This window comes from Prionailurus bengalensis, chromosome A1 (genome assembly GCF_016509475.1).
Source record: "Prionailurus bengalensis isolate Pbe53 chromosome A1, Fcat_Pben_1.1_paternal_pri, whole genome shotgun sequence".
NCBI classification, from domain to species: Eukaryota; Metazoa; Chordata; class Mammalia; order Carnivora; family Felidae; genus Prionailurus; species Prionailurus bengalensis.
This window is the reverse complement of record NC_057343.1, coordinates 5,560,577-5,584,618: the sequence shown is the minus strand read 5'-3', so window position 1 is coordinate 5,584,618 and position 24,042 is coordinate 5,560,577. Positions and strand designations below refer to the sequence as shown.

Genomic DNA, 24,042 nt, shown 5'->3' with positions numbered 1-24,042 from the left:
ATTTACAAACTTTCAGAACTCACCCTGCTCAAATACCTTGACTGCCGGCTCTGTGACTGAAACTATTCTTTTCTGCTTCCAATGCTATGTATTCGTGAAGAGAAAATTTATTTTTTCCTTTCTCGGTAAAGAGTGGTATAAAATATTGGAAAGAGTTTACAGAAGGTAGAGTTTATACAAGTGTTAGTGATTATAATTACATTCATAACCAGTGCTGGGTTGAGTTCCTGGTTATATAAGCCTTTTGCTGGATTTTCTCCTCTCTACTGCCGTTACTGACGGAGAAAGTTAAGGACGGAACTCAAATTTTAATGTGTTTTTTCACTGTTGTTTACTAAAAATGGATTTCAAAAAGGTGGTTAAGAAAAAAAAAGGTGGTAAAAACGATGGAAAGCAAACTTGAATGTCAAAGTCAAAGGCCACAAACTTGTGCCTTATTCTCGGGTGCACAGCTAAATAGCACTCCCTAGCCCCTCATACCTAGGGAGGGCCCTGTGACTAGTCTGTGCCAATCACACATGAGCAGGAGATGCCAGAGATGCTCAGGAGAAACCACTCCCTCTCCTGGCTCTCTGCCCTGCCGATGTTAAGGCTGAGGGTGAACTCAGGGGTCATGATGTGGAGTCCCCTTGCCCCCTTGCATTGAAACTCACCCAGAATTTGTTTTAATGAGGTATGGTAAGCTATGCAGACATGGAAACGATGTCGTGAAGGAAGTTCATGCTTACAGATCCCTAGAAACGGGAGCCATGGATGCCACGCAGGGCCACACGGGGAAGCACCAGGGTCAGTCAGGAGGAAGGCGACGAAAGGGGAGAGCATGGTCCAGAGCCTTTACTGGGGTTTTTGGGGGATGGAATGGGCAAGGCAGAGCAGGTATGCTGTGTAAGCTAAGGACTGGATGGTGTGAATAATTTCAGCAGACTCTGGGTTATAGGGGTGATCCCTAGTTGTCTGGTATCTGGCCCCGGGGTGATTCAGGGCAGGGAGAATATTGCTTGGTATGTGAAAGTTAATAGATTAGATGGTTGGGGGTGTGGGCTCTGGACTACTTGATCTGAGTATCAGAGACATTGTTGCAAGGGAGTCCTTTGCTCTCTCTAGGAACTAGGTAGCCCTGGGAAGGATGGTCTCTTCAGGATCAAGGCCCCAGTCATCAGAGCATCAAAAACATGGAAAATGAGAAAATATGCTCAGCGTGCCTGGGTGGCTCAGTTGGTTAAGCGCCTGACTTCGGCTCAGGTCATGACCTCATGGTTCCGGAGTCTGAGCCCTGCATCAGGCTCTCTGCTGTCAGCACAGAGCCCACTTCAGATCCTCTCTCTCTCCCTCTCTCTCTCTCTGTCCCTCCCCCATTTGTGCATGCACACTTTCTGTGTCCCTCAAAAATAAACAAAAAAATCAAAGAAAAGAAAATATGCCCAATGCCCTCCTCCATTTGATGGTGACACGACTAAGAAATAAGCTTTTAATGGGTTACGCCTCTAAGATCTGGGGGTTGTTACATTCTATTCCCACCCTTGCTAACGCACTTCAATTCAACTTCCTGATAAAGTTGTAAGGGTTTGTGAAATCTGGGACTCTGGCTCACGCTTCTTACAAGCATTACACCAAACCCAACTGTTTCAAATACATGTAACACAGAGTTTATTAGAAGGGACACTGAGGGGTGCCTGAGTGGCCTAGTTGGTTAATCGTCCAACTCTTGATTTCAGCTCAGGTCACGACCTAGCAGTTTGTGGGTTCGAGCTCTGCGTGGGGCTCTATGCCGTCAGTGTGGAGCCTGCTTGGGATTCTCCCTCTCTCCACTCTCTCTGCCCCTCCCCCACTTGTGCTGTCTCTCGCTCTCGCTCTCAAAATAAATAAAACTTTAAAAATATGTTTTAAAAAGAGACAGCAAATATTTAAGAACATAAGAAATATTTAACTGAATGACAACAATGAGCCTCCAGCCCAATTCTGTGTTTCCAAACATTGGTGTGACAGATAAAAGGACAAAGTCTGAGCTTTCCCTCAATGTTTGTTGAAAACAAACCCAAACAGGAAAAAAAAAATGTTCTGAATTTGAATTTGGAGACTTGGTTTTATTTTCAGTATATTATGATTGGGTTAGTGATGAGTTATTTAGATTTACAAGTGGTAGTTTCATTTGTATAAACAGCTAAAAAGCTCCCAACACATTCCATTTTTCTAGATTTTAGTGAGCAAGGTCCATTCACTTCGCGTACATGCTTCAGGGTCTTATGAACATCCTCCACTACCCTGGCCACTCAGAAGTTTCCAGGTGGCAGAGGACATATGGAGGGTTACCAGTCCTCTTTCCGTCCCACTCAGTATCTGACGTTCATTCCTGGATCTTTCTCTTCAAAGACTCTTCAAGGGGAACGTGACTCTTCAAGGGGAACGAAACATCGGCTTCTGGTTTCACATCCCTTAATTGAAAATACAGCGTTTTGGGGGTGCCCGGATGGCTCAGTCGGCTGAGCGTCCGAGACTCTTGGTTCTGGCTCAGGCATGTGAGTTTGAGCCCCGCACTGGGCTCCATGCTGGCCGTGTGGAGCCTGCTTGGGATTCTCTCTCTCCCTCTCTCTCTGACCCTCCTCCACTCCTCCCCTCTCTCCCTCTCTCATAAACAAATAAACTTTAAAAGAATTTTTAAAGAAGCAAATACAGCATTCTGTGGATAAACTTTGTGGATAAACTGCAGTAGCAACACCCTCCTGACTGGTCCAGGATGTAGTGCCATCAGGTAGGATAGGGGAACATTACAGCAATATTGGCTCCCTACGGGGCGCCCAGAAACCAGTGCTGGCCTGGCACAGAGAACAGACTCATTTAGCGCCTTCTTTTCAATGAACGAATAATTGAGTTTAAGAAGTTGCGAGCCCAGAGAACAAGGGCAGCCTTGCCCACACTCAGCTTAAGGGGAAGCAAGGCAAGTCATTAGGATTTACGTGACAGAGCCAACTTTGCAGTACTGGGCGTAGATCGTAAATAGTTCAAGCGAAAACGGCCCGATGATGCCACAGGCAGAGAAGTATGTCACGTTTCACGGTATACGTGTGCACAGTTTGTAAAACTGATCTTCCAGCAGCACGTTGATTAAAAAGTAGAAAATAGCCTTTTCCAGAAATCTTAAAAGACCTTGCTGCTTAATGATGCCAGTGGAATAAGTATCCCTGTGGTACTTTTCCTTCTGAAAAGGGGTGGGAGTGATTTCCAGGGTGTAGACTGTGAAGAATTGAGAAATGTTTCAGGAATTTTTCTCGGCTGGTAAGTATATTCTCTTTCTCGTCACACCCTCCCCCCTCTTAAATTTCATCAAGAAAAGTCTGAAAATTTCCTTTTGGTAAGTCAAACCTGATTTTGCTTTCTTTCGCCAATAGCCACATTCCGCTTCAAGGAGGATTGCTCAAATATGCAGACTGGATCCACCAATGGAAAACCTGAGTGTGGCCTGGCACCAAGGGTCTTGGTGAATTTCAGCCCCTGCAAAGGTGACATCTCTGGTTTTAACCTAGAATCGCTTTTCACATCAAAGCGTGGGAGCTGCAGATGGGCCACGGGACTGAGCGTAAGGCTGTGATGGTCGGAAGAAATCTGATTTGCTGAATTGCCGGAGTGGAAAGTTCTATTTTGAAACTTGAAATGAGTCCTCACAAACTCCATCAGCAAAGGAGCGCTTTGAAAGGTCTATCCAAAACCACGCAAACATAAGCAAAGCAAAATTCCTGGAACCTTTCTAAGGAATGAATGGCGTGCTCACACCTTCTCAAAAATACTCCTTCCCAACAACTACGTGCCCAGAGTGAACAACGCTGGTATGTACCTGTGCCTCTCTTCACGGATGGTGGACAGAGAACTCCCTAGTAAAATCCACTGTCTTCGTGACATAATCCGCGAAGCGTGCGTCGATGACAGGAATGAAATACTCTAGGGACCTTAGCCTGTCAGGCAAAACTCCTTTAAGGCCCTGGGTGGGGGGAGGAGTCCAAGGAACAGCTTCAGGCAGGACCCGGGGGGTGAAGGAGGGACTCCTCTGTCAGATCGGGACCCGCACTGCCTTGGAAGTGCCTTAATTTGTCTCAGATCAGGTGTCTTTGGGGGTTGGGTGATAACGTTGCTCTAAGCGGAAATTCAAAGTGTCACGAGAGCTCATTTCTACTTGAGACTGCCAATCGGCACACACGAACCAGTAATCCCGGCAAGAGTCCCTATCTTCTCAAACTTGCAACCTTTCTGGATCTCCACCACTGACTCTCCTCTCCCTGCCCGCACCCGCGCCCAAAGAAAGCCCTCATCTGCCTGCCAACCCTCATGTGTTTGTCTACACAGCAGCTTTCTCACCTCCAACCCCTCCCCGAGCAAAGTGCCCACCCGGGTTTTCCTGACGCGACCCTCACCTAACCTCTCTGCCCTCCGTTCCAGCCACTCCCGCCGCCTCTGTGCTGTAGCTGCCTCGACCGTGGGTGCTGTTGCTGACCCCGGAGGGAACACTGGAAATACGTGAAGACGTGCTTCGGTCTATTACCGTTGCATTAGGATTGGGAGACAAGGAGGGGGGTGGTTACTGACATTCACTGTCCAGCATCCTGAAATGCTCATCGGAGGCTGAACAGTCTGCAGTCCAGGTCCCCGCCCCCTCCCCGGCTCCCACACCGGTAAATACCGTCCACGGCCTGTGCGGGTGCTCGCGCGCTTGCCTGGTTGGGCCAGGGATGCTCTTTCTCCCCACCTTCCCCCACACCTCCCCTGCCCCGCTTGGCCACCCCCTCCTCAACTTTCAAAAACATAGATGTCGTTTCTTTGGAGAAGCCTTTTCCTCGACCCACTAGACTAGGCCGTGTCCCCGTAGCACTCAGCACTCTGGCCATTCGGCAGTTCCGTACGTGCTTGCTGGTCATCGGCTCCCACCTTCTGCAAGCCGCCAGAGGGTGAGAGAGGCGGAATTCATATCTGCGCACTCTCAGGGTCAGGGCACATCAGAGAGACGCCATGGTTCTGCCGAATACAGAAGTTCTCAACACATGCTCCCTCCTCCTTAAACACATTCCCATTTCCTGGGTTTAACTCTGCTGAAACGCTCCCTGCAATGCCTGGAGACACAAGTGGTTTTCTTTCTACCACTCACCTTATCTGACATCACATGTTCGTCCCCCCCCCCCCGCCACGATCGCTCTGATCATAACACTCTCCTTGATCTAAATTCTATGTGACTCTTCACTTAACATCTTTAGTCCCAACTTCTTCACCTCGCATGCAAAGCCCTGTGCCGTCCGGCTTTCACCCACCTTCTCAAACCTTTTCCGGTCTTCTACCCTTGAAGGGATCAGCTCCTCGAAGCTTTCCACATCAGCCCTGAAATTCCCCACTGTATCCGGCTCTTCCTTCCATGCCTACATGTCTCGATCCTGCTTGGACTTTCAGGCTAAACCTAAATGTCCTCTCTAACAGGTCACTAGCAATTCCAAATGAAAGGCATTTCTCTCTCAGCCCTCCAAAATCCCATAGCACGCCAGGTGTATTTTACCTGAGGCAATAATATTCTACTTTGTACTAGAAGCTTCCACGTGTGAATCCAGTCTCCCTTATCAGACTACAAACTCTTTGATGGTAAGACCCACGTTGATTTATTTACCTATCACCCTCATCATCTACCACAGTGCCTTGGACGTCAGCATCACGGGAATGAGGTTAAAGAGCAACAGTACGACCATTTTTGTTACCCATTAATCGTGAGAATTAAGAAATTCATTCTAAAATATTCATTTGTTAGAGGAAGTCAACTGATGAACAAGAACTCCAATGGCCTCCTACAATTCTCTGCCAAACATACTTAATATTTGCAATTTATTTTGTCTTACACAGGTTCACTCAATAGGTTAATGTTTACAACACAATGAAAAGAAAACCCCATGCTGCGGGCTTACTGAACACAATGAAATAATGGCATTGGTGATGATAACACAAACTGGAAAAACTCATGTTATTGGCTGGCTGTTAGGGCAAATTGCCAAATTTGAGGGAAGCAGACAGGGTGGCAGAAACGAACCTGAAATTCATTTGGTGTTATCTCTCAGGTAAAGTAACTTTTCGGGAGTCTGTCTGCCTTTCAACACAGGCTGCGTGAGGTGAACGAATAGATCTACATAATGGACTATAGCTTGACTGTAACAATTCTGCCACAAACCACAAGCCACAAGCTCAAAGCACATAATCATAACTCTAGGATTGGAAAACCCCTGCCCCTACCACAGAATGGGCCACATTAGTTCTTTTGGAAGCAGACAAGCAAATGACCATCTTACAACTCTTCTGAGAGTCCCGAGGCAAGCACTTTGGAGTTAGGACCAGAGTGCAACGTCTCGATAAGAAGGGGAAGGGGCCTGGAGATAGCCATTGTGCTCAGTCCACACCATTCCCTGTGTCTCCCTGCGTGTGGGCCAAGGGGACAACTGCCAAAATTGTTTGCTTGTTTGTTTTTACTATTTATTTATTTTGAGAGAGAGAGAGAGAGAGGAGGGGCAGAGGGAGGGAGGGAGAAAGGGAATCCCAAGTAGGCCCCATGCTGTCCGTTCGGAGCCTGACGTGGGGCTCGATCTCACAAACCGCAAGGTCATGACCTGAGCCCAAATCAAGGGTCGGATGCTTGACCAACTGAGCCACCCAGGCGCCCCCCCCACCCCCCCAAATTGTTCCCATTGCCAGTCCGTCCTGACACAGTGATGGCTGCTTCTATCACCAAATTGGCAGGGCTTCTACAACAAACCACATTCAGCACTCTTTGGAACCCCTGCTCATTCAAAATATGTGAAGATCTACTCTGAGTAAAAATGAATCACAGGAAAGCTTTAGAGTTAAAAGGACACGATTCTGCTAGAATGTCCCTTGTGGGGGTGGGTCTGGAAACAGGACATTTTATTTTCTGATCTGGAGACTTAGGGACCCTTCCAGGACAAGGAGGTCTGATGAGACTCAGAGAACAGGTCATAGGGTATAATAAATTGGCTGTGCATGCATTTTCTCCAACTGTCAGTATTTAATAGGCTAAAGACTATCAGCGAGGATGAATCATTTCTGTTTGAAGCACAAAACACATTGACACAGAAACAAAGAGGCTTGTAGGCTTTATATTCTTTGGTTCTCTGAACAATAAAAGGCCTTGTCTAGTCAACATTTGGAGTAATTTTTCCCCGGGGGATTATTACTATTCGAGAGGGATGAAAGAGAAGCATTCTCATGATACATTTTCCTTTTCTGGGACTAAAAGATGTGTCTCTCCTTAGGAGGAAGCATTTTGGATATATTGAGTCAGCTGCATTTCTCACATGCCCTCTTCCAGCTGGAGGGAGGACTAAACCCGGTCGAGAGAATCAGTCCTCAAACCTTAACAGTTTGCTTGAAACGTGTATGTCAAGGAAAGGCAACTCTTTCAGGAAATGGGGTGTGAGGTTAGGCTCTCACGAGATTTGAGTTACTCTGCATACAGGTCCGTGAGGGTGGAAAACGAAAGCCCGAGTAATTAACCGAAAATGTCAAACTCGTGGACGGGAGGCATCGATGTTTCATTACAGTGCCGTGCTTTGCTTCGAGATCCTCGCCTCAAACGGTTATTAAAAATAAAGTTTAGAATTCCTAGCATTTAAACTCTCCAGGCAACTGGAAAGAAAACGGGCTCTCGGAGCCAGAATGGATGAAACCTACAAGCTATAAACCTGAGCCCTCGCTCTCATTAGATTTTAGGTATGTTTTTCTTCTAAAATGTGTTCTTGTGATCTCTAGGTCTGCAGACCCGAGGGGGAAAAATCGTGAACAACTGGCACCAGGGGGACCGCAGAGCTACTTGCTGACAGTTGAGGTCATGAAGCTGTTACCATGCTCCAGCGCCTTCATGGGAAACCAGAAGAGGATGAGGGAGTGGACCAAGGCGTTGATGCAGTGACCCCAGAAAACCTAAGGGAAAACAAACCAAGGGAGTCAGGAGCTGCCCACAACTCTTGACCTCTGCGCAACTCAACAGACGGCTCATTGTGAAGGATACTGGCAGGGTGCTGCGTCACTGCAGAAGCACCGTATTATTCTTGAAGTTAAAAAAAAAAATACCTATTTCCTCGTTTTTACGTACAAATGACTGGATGATCTCCAGATAATATCACCTTACTACAAAGACCTGAATGTATATGGCCATATACATAGAGCAATATACAATCTGTCCACATCCAAAAAAATGACTTACAATCCTTTTTTTAAATAATCATAAAAAAGACAACACAATTTTACAATCATCTAGAAAGAGAAGGGTATTAGGTCAAAATTGTTAACAAGAGACAGAAATGTTTTGAAAACACTGAAAATGCCTTAAATGTGGATTCCTACACCGCGCTCTCACTGTTTTGTTTTGCTTTTTGAAATCCCTCCCGTGCAACTTGCTCACTTCTAGGAGTTTGGTTAGTATCATGCACGTTTAAAACTCTTTAACACTTGAAAGGTCAAACAAGAGAACGCAAAGTTTAGTTTCTTCCAAACCAGAGTTTCATAAATGCATTTCGAGGATCTCTTTAACTACTGAGATGACCGAACTACCATACTGACACAAGCTTGAGTTTATTCAAACATCTACAGATTGTTCCGGGGACCGTCCTATAGTTTGATCCTAAGTAGTGGTGAGGAGACAGACAATAATGAAAAAAAAATGATAAGACAATGGGATTTTCCCATTTGAAAAGTTCATTTTTTTCCTGCCTTTTCCCTGACCTCCTCACCTCACCTATCCCCTCAAAAGAAAAAAAAAAAAAATCTTCAAGGTGTCTGCAAATAAGTCTCACCCTGTCACCCTTACCAAGGCCCCGGTGGCTACCCAAGCAAATCATGCTCACAACCAGCGCCCTGTATTTTAACTGACCGCTGTTAAAATGTTAAAATGAACCTCTGTTTCAACCCCCTAATCCCCTCCTGCACAAAAATCTAAGACAGAAACATGGCAAAGGAGGCATCCTGCACCAAACCAGGCACAGGTCTTCCCTTCTGGCCAGTGAGACTCAACCACCCGGCCGCTTAGCTGTGACTGGCAGACCCTGGGAGGTCCCCTTAGCCAGGCTTGACGGCAGAATCCCGGCAACACCTAGCCTAACCCAGCTTCCGCTCGGCCCTCTGCAGGACTGCTTAGGTCTAGATGCCTTTTAGGCATCTTTTAGGTCTAGGTGCCTTCTCTCTTCTGGTTGATTCTCCAGGCTGAAAAAGAAATACCCACCACTGCCTTGATTCCCGTGTTGACATCTGGCCAATTCTACTCACTGACTAAAGGAACCTTTTCTTTTAACTGAAAAACCAAGCCACAGGTGGCGAGAAGGCTCCGTTAGGGAAGCTCCCCACCGGCCTCATCGCGGGGCTTTATGAAGGGAAGGGGAGTCTCTGACGGCTGATCCCACAGGACCCAGGGCCATGGGCGCCGCTGGCCAGACCAATGTCAAAGGCACACGGGGACAAGAGCAAAGGAGTCGGCAAACAGGAACTGAACGTGCAACACGGAAGCTTCCTTTCCGACTCGGCATCTGGAATTCACCGGCTGGCTATACTTTGGAGAGGGCTGGGGCCTCGACTCTTCTCCAATGTTCTCTCTGATCTCTCAGGCAGGTAACTAGAGCCGGAAGACGAAGCGCGCCCCTTACGCGCTTCTGAGGCGACGAGTGTGGGCGAGCGTCATTTACCTTTGTGTTGAAGCCTTCCGCGTTCTGGGTGATCTTGTAGAGCTGTGGGAACCTGAGCATGCTCTCCTGGGTGCAAGACCTCTCGAAGATTCCCAGGGTGAAGGGTGGCAACGCTGTGAAAATCTGTGTGGAGAACAACGAGCCATTAAAAGAGGCCTTCCCGAGTGTTTCGCTTCCACGGAACGATGACTTAGTTTTCAGTCAAGTCCAGACCTGAGCCTCAGTGATTCACAGCTCCCCAGGCACCCTCCAAACAAAGAGAATACACGAGAGACCGTTTTTACTTGTTACTCCATCAGCATAAAACGAATGCACTGGACGCGAAACACAACACCATAAATATCTGATTAGCTAAGAAACCACGTTCAATTAACAACTACCTTCCTTTGTCAAGCGAGCGGTGGTTTCGGTGGCTTTGTGGGGTGCTGCGCCTTCCTGTTAGCGTCGCCGAGGCGCGATTTTACAACTTCCCATCCTGATTTTATACTCAAATTTCAGGAAGCACGAGGTACTTCACCCATTTATTCATCTGACAGACATTTCTTGGGAATGAATTATGGGCCAGACGCCGTGATAAGCACCAGGAAGAATATGTACAGAAGGAGGAGGAAAGGCAGCAGGTCCCTGACCCGCAGGAGCTCTGTCTACTGCAGGGCTGGAGAGGGGCGGCAGGCAGCCGGCGTATAAATAAACACCTACGAGTCGGTGCTCTGCGAAACGACTCATGGGGGAGATGATGGGGAAGGAGAAGGGAAAGTCAGGAAAGTCAGGGTTCCGGGACCAAAGAGTGCCTGACCTGTAAGGTACTGGACCTACAGGATTTGGCGGGATGAAGAGGGAGGCCGGGGAGAGGGGCGCAGAAGGGAACACTCCCGTGAATCGAGCACCCCTCGCAAAGCTTCAGGTAGGAACACAGGTGGCACGTTCGGGGGTGGGGTGAGGACTCCTGAGACTTCCGGCACGGTGGCTGGCTGAGGACGGGGCACAAGACGAGGCTGGGAAGGAGACAGAGCAACCTGCCACGACAACGGGTCTCCTGGTGCCTGCTGAGACCACAACCCTTACCTGTAATCTACAGGGGACTGGCACGCCCCTGACTGCGTCTGGGAAAGAGAAAGCCAGATCCTAAAGAAGAAATTGGGACTCAGCGTGCCATTTCAGCCCGGAAAGGAAGGCCATTCTCTTACGTGGTTCTGGGAAGAGGTCACAGGCCGGGTCACTCACTGCTCAGCATCAGCACCGAGCAAATCCCTGCCCACAAACTCAGCAAACTCTCAAGCCCGTGGGAACTGGATGCGTGTCTCTGAGAGCTCTGTGTCACCAGCTACCCGGAGCCCGAGTTCAGATAAATAAGCCTTTTCCAAATCTATTAGGATAAAACAATCAGAGATGTGGTGGAATAAGGCCCACAAAACTCCCACGATCCTCGTTCACCCTGGAGCAGAAAGGAAACCGGCCCTGGGGATCTCAACCTCCTCCAGATTTCAAGGATAAGAGGATCGAGAGGGCTGGCACTCGGCCCTCTCACCATAACACAAGTTATCTGTTTAAGGGAGGTGCTCCCAGCCAACATCTCAGAACCCGTGCACAGCTGTACGTCCACCCACCCGCGTTGTTCCGCTTATACGTGCTTTCACGCGTGCTTCATGTTCCTGTCCTTATTGCTTCTTTTCCTTTTTTACGGGACTTCCTACCCACTTCACATCGTCCCTCCTTCACCAGTGGCCAACCCCCCAGTAGGACCTATCATATTCTCACCCTGCTTTAACACACCACACACATAGATCATTCTTTGTTGTCGTTTTTTAAATTCTTTTTAACGTTTACTTATTTTTGAGAGAGAGAGAGAGAGTGAGAGAGCGCATGAGCAGGGGAGGGGCAGAGAGAGAGGGAGACACAGAATCCGAAGCAGGCTCCAGGCTCCGAGCTGTCAGAACAGGGCTTGATGCAAGGCTCCAACTCACAAACTGTGAGATCATGACCTGAGACGAAGTCGGACGCTTAACCGAGGGAGCCACCCAGGCGCCCCCATTCTCTGTTTTATAGAAACAAATTTTTCTTCGTGTTTTTCTCGCAAAACAATACATCATGGGATGCTTCACATGTCCCCTGGGTTTGACACTAAAGCAGTATTTGTCCCCCCCACACACAGTGATTCATAATACGGAGGCTCCGTATTTTTTCAGCCATTCGCCTACAGATAGGTATTCCTTTGTTTCCGCACACATTACGTAATAAACGTCCATAATGTATCATAACAAAGATACCTTTATCTTTTATTTCTGTGGGAAGGATTCCCAGAAATAGGGTTGCAGGGTAAAAAGATACATGTTAAATTTTACAAGATGTTTGCTCAGTGGTTTCCAAAAAAGTTTCCAATCATTTACCCTTCCCTTCATGAAGGACAACAGTAATCTTGTCCCTGCTTCCCCAGCAGCACTGGGTGTTACATTTAACATCCTCCAGGCTAAAAAATTAAAGATATTAATTCTTACCTAAAAGGAAACTTACATTTCCCTGACTACCAACATGTGTCAGCGTGTTTTTATATATTTGTTGGACATTTGGGTTTGCAATTCTGTGAACGGTCTAGTCAGGTCCTTTGTCCATTTTCTACTTGTGGTTTATCCACTTTTTAAGAGTACTTGGAGTATAACAGATACCAACTCTGTCTTTAATCCAGATGCACTGTCTCCTGGCTTTCTTTATGGTTTCTCTTGTCATATAAAAGCGCTTAAGTTTTCTATGGTCAAGAATAGCTCTGAGTGCCCAATTATTGTTATCAAAGTTTTTAGGAATTTCTTGCAGGAATCTTACAGTTTCACTTTCCACACGTAAGTCTTAACGAATCTGGAATTTATTTATCTATGTGGCATAAGATACGCATCCAGTTTTATTTTATTTTTTCCAAATAAAGAGCCAGTTGTCAGAACACAATTAATCCAAACTCTTCCTAAAATAGCACCTTTGACGTTTATTTAATTCTCACATATTGTAGATCTGGAATCCCAAACTGGAATTTACTTCTGGATTCTCTAACTTATTGGTGCAGTTTCATGTAAGGATCATATTGATTTGGTTACAACAGGTATAGTATGGTCTAAGTTAAAAAAAAATTTTTTTTTAATGTTTATTTATTCTTTGAGAGAGGCAGAGACAGAGAGACAGAGAGTGAGAGGGGGAGGGGCAGAGAGAGAGGGAGACACAGAATCCGAAGCAGGCTCCAGGCTCTGAGCTGTCAGCACAGAGCCTGATGCGGGGCTTGAACTCATGAGCCATGAGATCACGACCTGAGCCAAAGTCGGTCGCTCAACCAACTGAGTCGCCCAGGCACCCCAATATTGCCTGATGTTTAGTGACAAGAAGTTGACCCTTGTGATTCCTTTTTTGTACTCTGCGTATTTGTTCTCAAGTACTTGTTAATTTCACTTATACTTCGATATCATTTTGAGCAACTTCCCCCCCCCCCCCAATCACTGGGATTCTATTTGGAATTACACATTTTTATGTATCAATTTAGAGGAGTTTTTTTTTTTTTTTTATGACACTGTCTTCTCATACAAGAGAACAATATCCCTTGCTAGCTGTTCTCTATTTTGTATACTTCAGTAAGGTTTTGGATTTCTTTTTCTATTTGGTCTATAAAAATTACTCCTACACAATGTATATGAAAGGAATTACTACTCCTTTGCATTTCTAAGTCTCCTTGCTAGAGTTAAAAAAGCTATCGATTGTTAGGATAGAAAGAAGTTATTGGTTATGGATCTAGTCACCTTATGAATTCTCCTATAATTCTAGTATTTATTGATATGTTTGGGGTTTTATAGATATACAGCCATATGTGAACACATTTAAAAGGCCACTTTTTGTGTGCATATTTGTAGAAGCACAGAAGTCATTTTTTTTTTTTCGAGTAATAGTTTTTAAATTTTCTTGGCAATTGCTGAAAATTCCAAAACCAGTGCTGAATTATATAGTGATTTCAGGCATCCCTGACTAATTTCTTATTTAAAATGAAATCGTTTAAGAATTTTACCATTTATGGTAATATGCTACTGTTTTTTTTTTTTTAAATAAATAGTCTGGATTATAGTTGATTGGCTTCTTTCTTTCCCATTTTACTTAAGAGTCCTTATTTGGGGAGTGGCAGCTGACTTGCCTCAAATACTTTCTCAGCATCCACTGATGGGATCATGTTTTTCTTTTTTCTTTTGTTGATATTCAGAAAGATTTAAAAATTTTGAACCTCCTGTATTCCTGAAATAAATCCTACTTGGTCAAATATTTTACTCTTTTGATACACTCTTGAACTCTATTTGCTGATAATTTATTGAGAATGTTTATATTTCTGTTTACAAATGAGGCTGGCCCATAGTTTTTTCCTTCAAATGATGCTGGCTTGATAAGATTAAATAAGATAATTTGTCAAACAGTTTAAAGCACATTAAGAGTTACCTCCATAAAATAAGAGATGAAATCTAGCTGAAATCCATCTGATCATGGTGGTTCTTGTCACTATAAAATAAAATGATGTAGAAATTTGACTATAGATATGATGGGAATCCAATGGATGGCATTCATTCATTATTTGGAGAGATTTAAGAGTTTCAGGTCAGTTTTTATGCTATTTAATCTGCTATGATAAACCATGACTCGCTACTTTAGCTGGCCTGGGGAATCAAATCTAAAGAGCATATACAGAAGAAGAAAAAGTAAGACAGAAATGCTGTTTGGAGGAAATGGAAAGAGGAAATCCAGCCCAACACAGGGGTCACTAGTGAACGTCTCAGACGTCCCAAACTGTCCCAAACTCAGAGACCCTTGTACTGGGTCTCTGTGCACTGAGGCAGGAGTGGGGAAAAAAAAAAAAAAAACCTGCTAACTAGGACATTATTGGAACAACAATGGCCAAACTGGAATATGAACTAATAAGGATCAGAGAATAGTACCATATCCATTCTAAATTTTAGATTTTGATCATTATACTGTGGTTATATAAGAGAATGGTCTTAGCAACTGCGTTCCAAAGCATTAAGCAGTAAGAAGCCTGATGTCTTATTTTCAACTGGTTCAAAAATAATTGTGTTGGTGTGTGTGTATGCATGAGGGCCTGTGGGGGTGCGTGCGTGCACATGCGTGCTTGTGGGTGTGTGCATGCGTGCCCTTGGCGGGCGTTTGCACATATGCACGCGTAAGGAGAGAGAAATGCACATGAGGGCAAAATGGTAATAATCGATGAATGTGAATACAGGAGTTCTTTGTACTCTTTTTGCAATATTTCTCTTAGTTTCAATTTATTTCAAACAAAAATTACCAGAACAGGGGGGCCTGGGTAGCTCAGTTGGTTGGGCGTCCGACTTTGGCTCAGGTCATGGTCTCATGGTCTGTGAGTTCGAGCCCCGTGTCAGGCTCTGTGCTGACAGCTCAGAGCCTGGAGCCTGCTTTGGATTCTGTGTGTCTCTCTCTCTCTGCCCCTCCCCCACTAGTGCTCTGTCTCTCTCTCTCAAAAATAAACATTAAAAAAAATTTTTTTTTTTAAAAAGTTACCAGAACAATTTCTATGGAGACAAACTTCCATGTTCTCAAAAGGTTTGGCCCTTCCAGCATGACTGACTTCTGGAGGCCAGAACCCCTCTGACTTCACAGATCCTTGACTGTCCCAGCTCTGCATGGTGGCTCCTTCCAACACCTGTGCTGTGGTCTTAGTGACAGACGTGCAGGGCCATTTTACCTTGAAATTTACTTCTCTAGTGCAATATCCTCTTTTCTATAGTCTGGGGGACACAAAGAGCACACAACACATCCCCAGCCCTAGGGATCAAAGGTCACCGTGGGTCGTAACCTTTCATATGCACAACCATCGTTAAAAAACTGTGTTCAAACTTTTGTGTTCTCACTATCTCTGAGAAGCTCTGATGGGGCTCAGGCGTCCGCATCTTCATACAAATCCTGGTTAAGCGGTGTGAGGACCACATTCTGACCAACACTGTCCAAGCCTATCAGCATCTTATGCATAGCAGGCCCTCAACGCAAGTTTGTTGGATTGATGTGAATTGTCCACGGCTGCACACAGCTAAGTGAAGAATCCAGCTCTCAGGCCTGAACACAAAAGGGGGGCTGACCTCCACGCATCATCCAACCAGGCGACACTACACCAGTCCTTAGCTCTCAAGCAGAGTCTCACGGGTTTCAGCTTCCTATTTATAAATCCGTATGCGGGCATGGATGTGGCCCCTTCCAGCACTAAATCATTATGGAGCAGAGACTAATTTTCATCTGCCCCAAACAGTTTTAGGTCCTGCAAAGTTAGCAATCTGTCCGAGAGGAGGTCCTTGAGCCGCTATCCATGTGGTAGGTGAGTTAGAACAGCTGTTCCAGCACAGGTGAGAAACGGGCATTGATTCGGCCCCATTCTCACCACCTGTCACCTTTGCCTTTTGAGCCTACGTATTAGCGATAAATGCGCCAGCATACTTAGCAGCTAGCAGCACACCGACTAACTCACCAAGACTGTTTAAACCCAAGATAAGATCTGAACTCAGGCCCAGTGGCAGCTTAGTCTACCCATTTGACCCTCTTAACCCGTCAAGCTACACAGGGCTGGGGCAACCTATCAAATGCAGCATTTTATACCTGGAACCTTGCATGGTAGCTACTGAAAGAGAAGAAAAAAAAAAAAAGATTGTGTGAGCCGATGACTAGAACATCCAGCCAAAAATGTATATACAAGGTATAAATATTTATAGCCCCACAATGTACACTGTATGTCTGGTAAGTTCCATCTATAGCTTCCTATGATGGCTGTTTCTGACTACAAACTCCCACAGGGCAGGCGATGCCAGAGTTAGCGTCCACAAGAAGTGGGAAAGCGTAACTCGCGATGTTGCGTACCGGGGTCTCTAGAGCACCAGGCTACAGCACCCTGGTTCTTCCTGCCAGAAAAACAAACAGCTAAGCAGCTATACTTCGCCATTTGGGCTTATGGTTTCTATTTCTTTCTAGCTTTTGAATCCACTGTAGTGAAGTAATGAAAAAAGAACTCTAAAATCATGAAAAATACCAAACAAGCTGATTATCATTCACCATGGGAGCTGGAAGTCAGCGTTCATTATTGTACCACTAGCTGTGGAAGACAACATTCTCCCACAAGGACAGATACTCTTCTAAGAAGGACAAAATGGACACCGGGTTACATACTCTACATGCATTATCTATGTTTAAGAATTCAGAAATAAAATGACGAAGCGGAATAGGCTTAGATGTAGCTCAGAAATTTTTACTTGAGCTAAAAACATGGAAATGTTGTGCAGGCATTTAGTCAGGAGGTAACAAGGGTCTATTATCAAGATATATGGGTTAATAATTTCATGGGGTTATTCAAGAATGATCTGCTATGATTGAAACCATGTGTGGAGAGCCTGGGCTTCTGCGGGATGTGTCGCAGCAACAAAGGCTCTAAAGATGTATTTGTGCTGCCCGCTATGTATACAGATGATTGACTTAGATACACTTCCCAGACGTAAACAGTAAAGGAATGTCACTGAAGTTTCGCATGCTATCAGATAGAGATAGGGAATGCTTACCACATTGTACAAGCCGATGCACCAGCGTTCAAATAAAATCTGCCCAGAAAATCCATTAACAAAGGCGAACCAAAGCTGAAAGAGAAGAAAGTTCAAGAAGTTTTATATCAATATTGACCTAAATGTTTCCATTCACTGAAGAAGGAGTGGGGGGAATGTGGACCACCAGCTGGACACAGCTGCTGAGGGATAAAGAGCCACAGGACGTGGTGGTCGTTCTTCCATAAAAAACAAGTTCCCGATATTACGGGTACTGGTATTTTAAGGACAATTTATATTTAACGCATACATCAATTTTAAGAGGTAATATGTACATCTTTACAGAAAAGCAACTTATATTTCATTTACATCGAATATGTTTCGTGGCAACGCTTTCTCATTGACTGGAAGAGTCTCAGAATTTCCCCATGGAGTTGATTTGATCAAGGTGATTTATCTTTGTAGGACTTTCAAACAGATAAAAACCATAAATAAAAAAACAACAAAAACTCCTCTGTTGGTCACTTATGTTCTTAGCTCATAAAATAGTGACCCTCCTCAATCAAACGTCCACCACCTCAGCAAAGGTCAAAACACAGTAATACAAAAGGAACATGCTCAAATCATCTTCTTGAGTAACATGGGTGTATAAATAAATAAAATGTCGACGATTATTTATGTCTTCAAGTAGACTATAATTCTAATTGATCAAGCAAGACTGACATAAAAACAACTGCAGAGCAAAATACCAGGGGATAAAAATATGTTAGAGAAGGAGCCGTCAGACGGGCATAACCAGGAGAAGATGTGCAGCAATGACAGTGCAACAGCAAAGGGGTGGGCCATCGCGAGGATGGACAAAACCCTGATTTAGAAGGGAGCGAATATGGAAGCACGGAATACAACATGCTGCTGTTTCAAAAGTCATCTAAATTTACGGGATACAACAGGATTCCAGTGATCTGGGGCTAGACTTTAAAGCATCGCACGGGAATCACAGAATTCACCTTACTGGTATAAAAATCATGACAGACTGAATCCATTACTATGGGAGAAATAGACGGGCAACACAGAACAGCTACCCCATGATAATAAGAGTTGAGACCAACTCTGCTACGAAAATTTTGCCGAGTCTGATTTTTCAAAATCAGCTTCTAGAGAAAGGAACCGTTGCCTATGTTGCACAACCGTACGGAATGCGATAGCTAGGACAAAGGATTCACCGAGTCCCAACAGGGTCGAATGAAATACACCTCAATTCAATTGCCAGGTGAAGTGTTCTTAAGCATAGCTTTGATTAGCTCATCCCCTAGTTCAAAAAACTACTAGGGATCCCTCCTAAATCTAAGATAAGCTTGCTGACCTTGCGGACCCTCAAAAGTCCTCCCACACGCTTATTCACTCTTAAATCCAACTGTCTCCCGAGAGGCCCCCATGAGGCCTGGCTGTTCTCTGTCAAGAAACACTGACAGGGAACTAAGAATCAGAAGTTTATGCTGTGTTCTGCACTCAGAATATTTTTACAACACCTGTTCGAATATCAGCTGTCCCTAAAACAACAATTCCAACCACTCGAGGCCTTGGTAATCAATAGTTCGGCCAAACTTTTACGCGCGAGGAGAGCCTGGGTCCACATCGGACTCCAGCATATTTGTAAACTGTTTCAAGAGTTTTCACTTTATTTTCCCAAGATTGTGTTATACTTTTACATTCTCCTATTCAAATCAGTGAGCGAACACTGATAAATATCTAATGAACACCTAATTATTATATTGCTTAATTCTGTTGATTTATATTCTTTTGTTGAAGGTAGTGATATTTCTACCGCTCTCCCCTCTCCTAATATCAACTGAAAACAGCAAAAGTAATTGAAAATAGCAAATGGCTCTTTTCTTTTTTTTTAATGTTTACTTATTTATTTTGGGGAGGGAAGGGAAGAGGGAGAGGGAGAGAGAGAATGAATCCCAAGCAGGCTCTGTGCTATCAGCACAGAGCCTGATGCGGGCCTTGATCTCAAGAACTGTGAGATCATGACCTGAGCTGAAATCAAGAGTCAGACGCTTAACTGACTGAGCCACCCAGGCACCCCAGAGTCAGCTATTTTCAATGAAACTATAGGATAGCCTTTATTAAAACTACACATGACACAGCATAGAAATAATACAAGATAGGCTCAAACAAGGGGGACTGCCAACAGCAGAGTAAAATACCTACAGAGTAAAAAATTTTCCAGGAAACAGGGCAACAATCCAAGAAATCGCTGACCAACTCTCATTTAAAGGGAGAAATCTAGGGGCACCTGGGTGGCTCCGTCGGTTAAGCATCTGACTTCGGCTCAGGTCATGATCTCACAGTTCATGGGTTCAAGCCCCACGTCAGGCTCTATGCTGACAGCTCAGAGCCTGGAGCGTGCTTCGGATTCTGCGTCTCCCTCGCTCTCTGCCCCTCCCCCACTCACACCCTGTCTCTCTTGCTCTCAAAAATAAATAAAACGTTAAAAGAAAACGTTCAAGGGAGAAATCTAGAGGCAGGGACAAGTCACGGCTGAGGTCCCTTGTCCCATTCACCACAGCAAGCAAACTGAGGTTGAAGGACAATGTACACACATATGCCGTTTCTCCCCAAGAAGCAAGCGAGGAGGATGGAAGGGTAAAGTTGGGAGCAGAAATGGCTGACAACTTGCCAGACACTGATGGAGGGAACCTGAAAAGAAAGAAATGCAAATTCGTCCAACAGAAAACCCGTAACATGCAGACACTCACTGTGAGACACATCGCCCTCCAACTCGCCCAAGAAGAAGAGACGGGGGCGGGGGGGGGACAGAGGGGCTTACTGATGCAAAATGACAGCTGACCAGTGTAGATGAGGCAGAACCTTTGACGAGCAAGCGCTCTGAGACAATGTTGCAGCCCCTGCCCCCTAGATATGCTCACAAAATAATAAGGAAAACATGCGTTTATGAAAGAATATGTATACGTTATGTATGACATTGCATATTACATATAATTATGTATAACTATATACATATAAAATATATAATGTCATACATTATACACGACATGAATATGAAATAATCTTTACTGAAAAAACCAGGTCACAGGGCAGAAGAATACCTTGAATGTTCTTGACAGGCATAAAATAGCTAAAGAAAATGTGGCTTTTCGTTGAAACAAGAGCTAAAGTAAGATGTATAAGCTATCAAAGGAGGAAGCAAGCAAGACAAAGTCAATGTTGCAGGTTAAAGGCACTTTATAAAGGGGGAGGCGCCCAGAACTGAAAGTGCCCACAGCACACCTACGGATGGCGGTGGGGAGGGCTGGGGAGAACAAATGTCAAAGCATAAAAGGTTAACGTTCATTGTTAAGAGCTGACAATCTCTCAAAGATAACTGGAAAATTCCAAAAGGGTGTACCTTAAAAAAAACATAAAGGAACAAGTAGGATAGAGAACAAAATGTTCGAAGATATAATAAAAGAAAAATTCTGAAATATTCCAATACCTTGCTCAGCCAACAGAGTGAGCACCATTTGTCTCCAGAAAACAAAACCTCAAGAGAGATCCATAGCTACCCACATTCTGATATGTCAATTAACGGGTTAAAATTTTGAAAGATCGATTCTTATTATATTTTGGCGGAAAAAGCAGTTAACCTACAAGGGGAAAGATCATTCCTCTCCAGCAGTAGACAATACCAGAGGCCAGTGGGAATGCTGACACGTCCTTAGCAAAACAAAGCATGACAAGAATCTTAGGCAAAGACAGAAACAAAGGAACATTAAGAGCCCAAAACACGATGAAAACGCGATGACGGAAGTAATACTACTAAGTGTGTCTGTTGTATTAATAATACAAAAAAATTTTAATGCCTGGTGGATTAAAAAAAATTAAAATATGTGCTGTGTACAGAGTAACACGTGAAAGAGATACTATTTGAATAATCACCAATTCACAACCCTGACTTCCAAAGCCCTACAGACCAGGAAGGTCTTTGCCTGCTATCCTGACAGCATGGCTTCTCCTTGGTTCTTTGCAAGCACCAAGTATGAATCTAGTTTTAGTGTTTTGCACCCAAATATGAAGGAATTTTGTTCACAGCATGATACACTATTTAGAAAAAAATTATGTGGTATTTTGCTTTCACTCTGTATACTCAAGTTAATTACGGATGGCCTATTTCAACACAAAAAACCAAATTCAAAGAATTAAGAGAAAACAGGGGGAAAAGTGCTTTCGTATGTGAAACTCTCTGGAGACCTTAAACTCAGAAATTGTACAAAAGGAGGGCTAAATTTGAAACAATTTCTATAGAAAAAATATTAATAAACTTGAAAGAAAAGGAGTAACTCGTTCAAACATTTTTGTAACATCTATGAAGACAAAGGACTAATTTCCTTAATACATAAAGAGTTCCTACAAATGGGAAAGAAAATGCCCAATAAGCTGTTAGGAAAATAGGCAAAGAACAGATACAATGTGATCACAGTGGACAAAAAACAACTTATAAATACAGGAAATCTCATTTTTTATGATATAAACACAGGGATATCACGCGCAAAGATTTAAAAGTTTGATAATGTGGGGGAAATAGCTACCCTCATAGCCAGATGCTAACGTAGAGAGCACTGTCCACAAATACATTTAATGTACTTTTCCTCTGACCTAGGGGTTCCATTTTTAGGGATATACTCTGGATTGTATCTTATATCTGTAATCACATAGTATTCAACATGAAAATACAAGCAGGTTTACTGTGGTATTCGGAAGGATAAAAAAATTAGAACCTACATTGTGCACTGACAGCTAAATGAATTATGGTTCATCTGTAACAATGCGACACTGTGCAGACGTTAGAAAGAGTAATGTGAGGGGTGCCTGGGTGGCTCAGTCCGTTGGGCATCCAACTTCAGCTCAGGTCATGATCTCACAGTTCGTGAGTTCAAGCCCCACACTGGGTTCACTGCTGTCAGCGTAGAGCCCGCTTTGGATCCTCCAACCTGGTCTCTCTCTGCCCTCCCCTCCCCCCCCCCCCCCCCCCGTAACTTGTGTGCATTCTGTCTCTCTCAAAAATAAAAAATAAGACATTAAAAAAGAGTAATATAAAACTGTAAGTGCTTTAATACCAAAGTCTCACGGATGTATTAAAATGAAAAATATCAAGGTATATGCTGAAAGGTCACGACAGTACAGAATAGACGGTACCGCACAGATTTTACATGGTAACTTTCTGGAGGTCACATAAGAAACTTAATATCCATTATCTTCTGGTAGTAGCAGTGTTCTTCAACAGGAGGTGTGGCGTCTCCTCTTGTACCAGTCCCAACTTTTAAAAAACGTGTTCATGTTTTATTTACATAACTATTTCAAGCGGTAATTCTCAGCTAGGGTTGATTTTTGTCTCTAAGGACACTGACAATGTCTGCAGACCTCTGTAAGGGTTCTATTGGCATCTCGCGGGTAGAGGCGAAAGATTCGGCTAAATATCCTACCGTGCCCAGGACGGCTCCCTACAACGAAGAATTACCTGGTCCAAAATGTCAACAGTGCCACTACTGGATGAAAAATACATTTATTAGGTCAAACTGATACAACTGAGAAATCTCGATGTAAACAGATGTTTATTAGAAGCAAAACAATGATACGTGACAGACTACGCCAAGCCATGCTTGTATTTGTGCTGACGGGGTGTGGATGAAAAAAGCTTCACTTCTTTTTGGGGAACTCTCCCCTGGCCTTGAACCACAGGCGCTGTTCCCGAGAGGCCACCGCAGCACCGGATATGAATCCAGAACTTCACAAAGGTAGATCCTTATGTCAGAAACCTAACTTTATAAATCACTAATGAGGAATCACCCTAAAGACTGAGAGTGAATTTCGTGTAACTAAGACACTCACGTTGCAGAAAATATACAATAAGGGGGAAAAGTCCTGAGAAATCGACCTTCTCTTTCCTGGCATTAACCTTTGTTCCAAGCGATCCTGAACCACGTGAAAAATTGTAATCTTTACTTCAGACTAACGTCCTTGGTTAGTTGAATGTGGGGATATTCCCTTTAAACAGGGCTCCGATTCTGTCCAGGTTGGCACTGGCTTGGCCACACGTCTCCTTAAGGATTTTCGCTATGTTTGTGCTAATTTTTATCAGTCGCAGGCGGTGATGCAGTTTTGTAAAGTATAAACAAGCTCATTCTCAACATTTCCAATTCAATTTCAACCTTCATTCAAATGATCCATCATTACACCATTGGACCTGTTTGTTTCATTGGAAGTAGTTGGCGGAGAAAATAAAAAAAAGTGAAACCAAAATAAACGAAACAAACAAAAATCCATCCCCTAATTTCAAAACCCACGAGCTGGTGTTCCCTTACGTGGTAAAGGCTCAAACCTGATTCCGTTTTGGCAAGAGTTCCCTAGGTGAAACGGAAAAATTATGAGAACGCACAGCGTTTTCAAATAATTTATACGAGCATACTTAGTTTCTGTTTCATTCGTTCATGAGACTGGTACACCGTGGTTCCCTGACACAGCACAAAATCAGACTTTCACTCCGGGCACCCGTACACAAATGGTAAATTCATGTGCAAAAAAGCAAGCACTGCCCAGTTCCTAAACATCAATGCCATTTTTGGTGGGACCACAAGCTCCAAGCTACATGCACTCAACACACAGCCCTCAGTGCAAACAGATGGCCCGATGTCCCCCCTCCGACGTACAGCTCCCTGGACCACGGCTTGCTTAGAGCCACTACATTTCACTTTTCTGGATTAATGGGGAGC

General features: G+C 44.2%; 1 protein-coding gene across 5 annotated transcripts in view; it reads right to left on the bottom strand.

Annotated features, from left to right (window-relative positions):
- The window catches only part of LOC122480709 (phospholipid-transporting ATPase IB), a 606,753-nt gene that overhangs the window by 158,248 nt on the left and 424,463 nt on the right, over positions 1 to 24,042 (bottom strand). For all 5 annotated transcript variants that reach the window (XM_043575482.1, XM_043575463.1, XM_043575477.1 and 2 more), the window contains exons 28-30: positions 17,291 to 17,365; positions 9,708 to 9,830; positions 7,875 to 7,953 (exon numbers count right to left, since the gene is read on the bottom strand). In XM_043575482.1, coding sequence (XP_043431417.1) covers positions 7,875 to 7,953; positions 9,708 to 9,830; positions 17,291 to 17,365 — 277 coding nt within the window. The remainder of the gene's footprint in view (positions 1 to 7,874; positions 7,954 to 9,707; positions 9,831 to 17,290; positions 17,366 to 24,042) is intronic.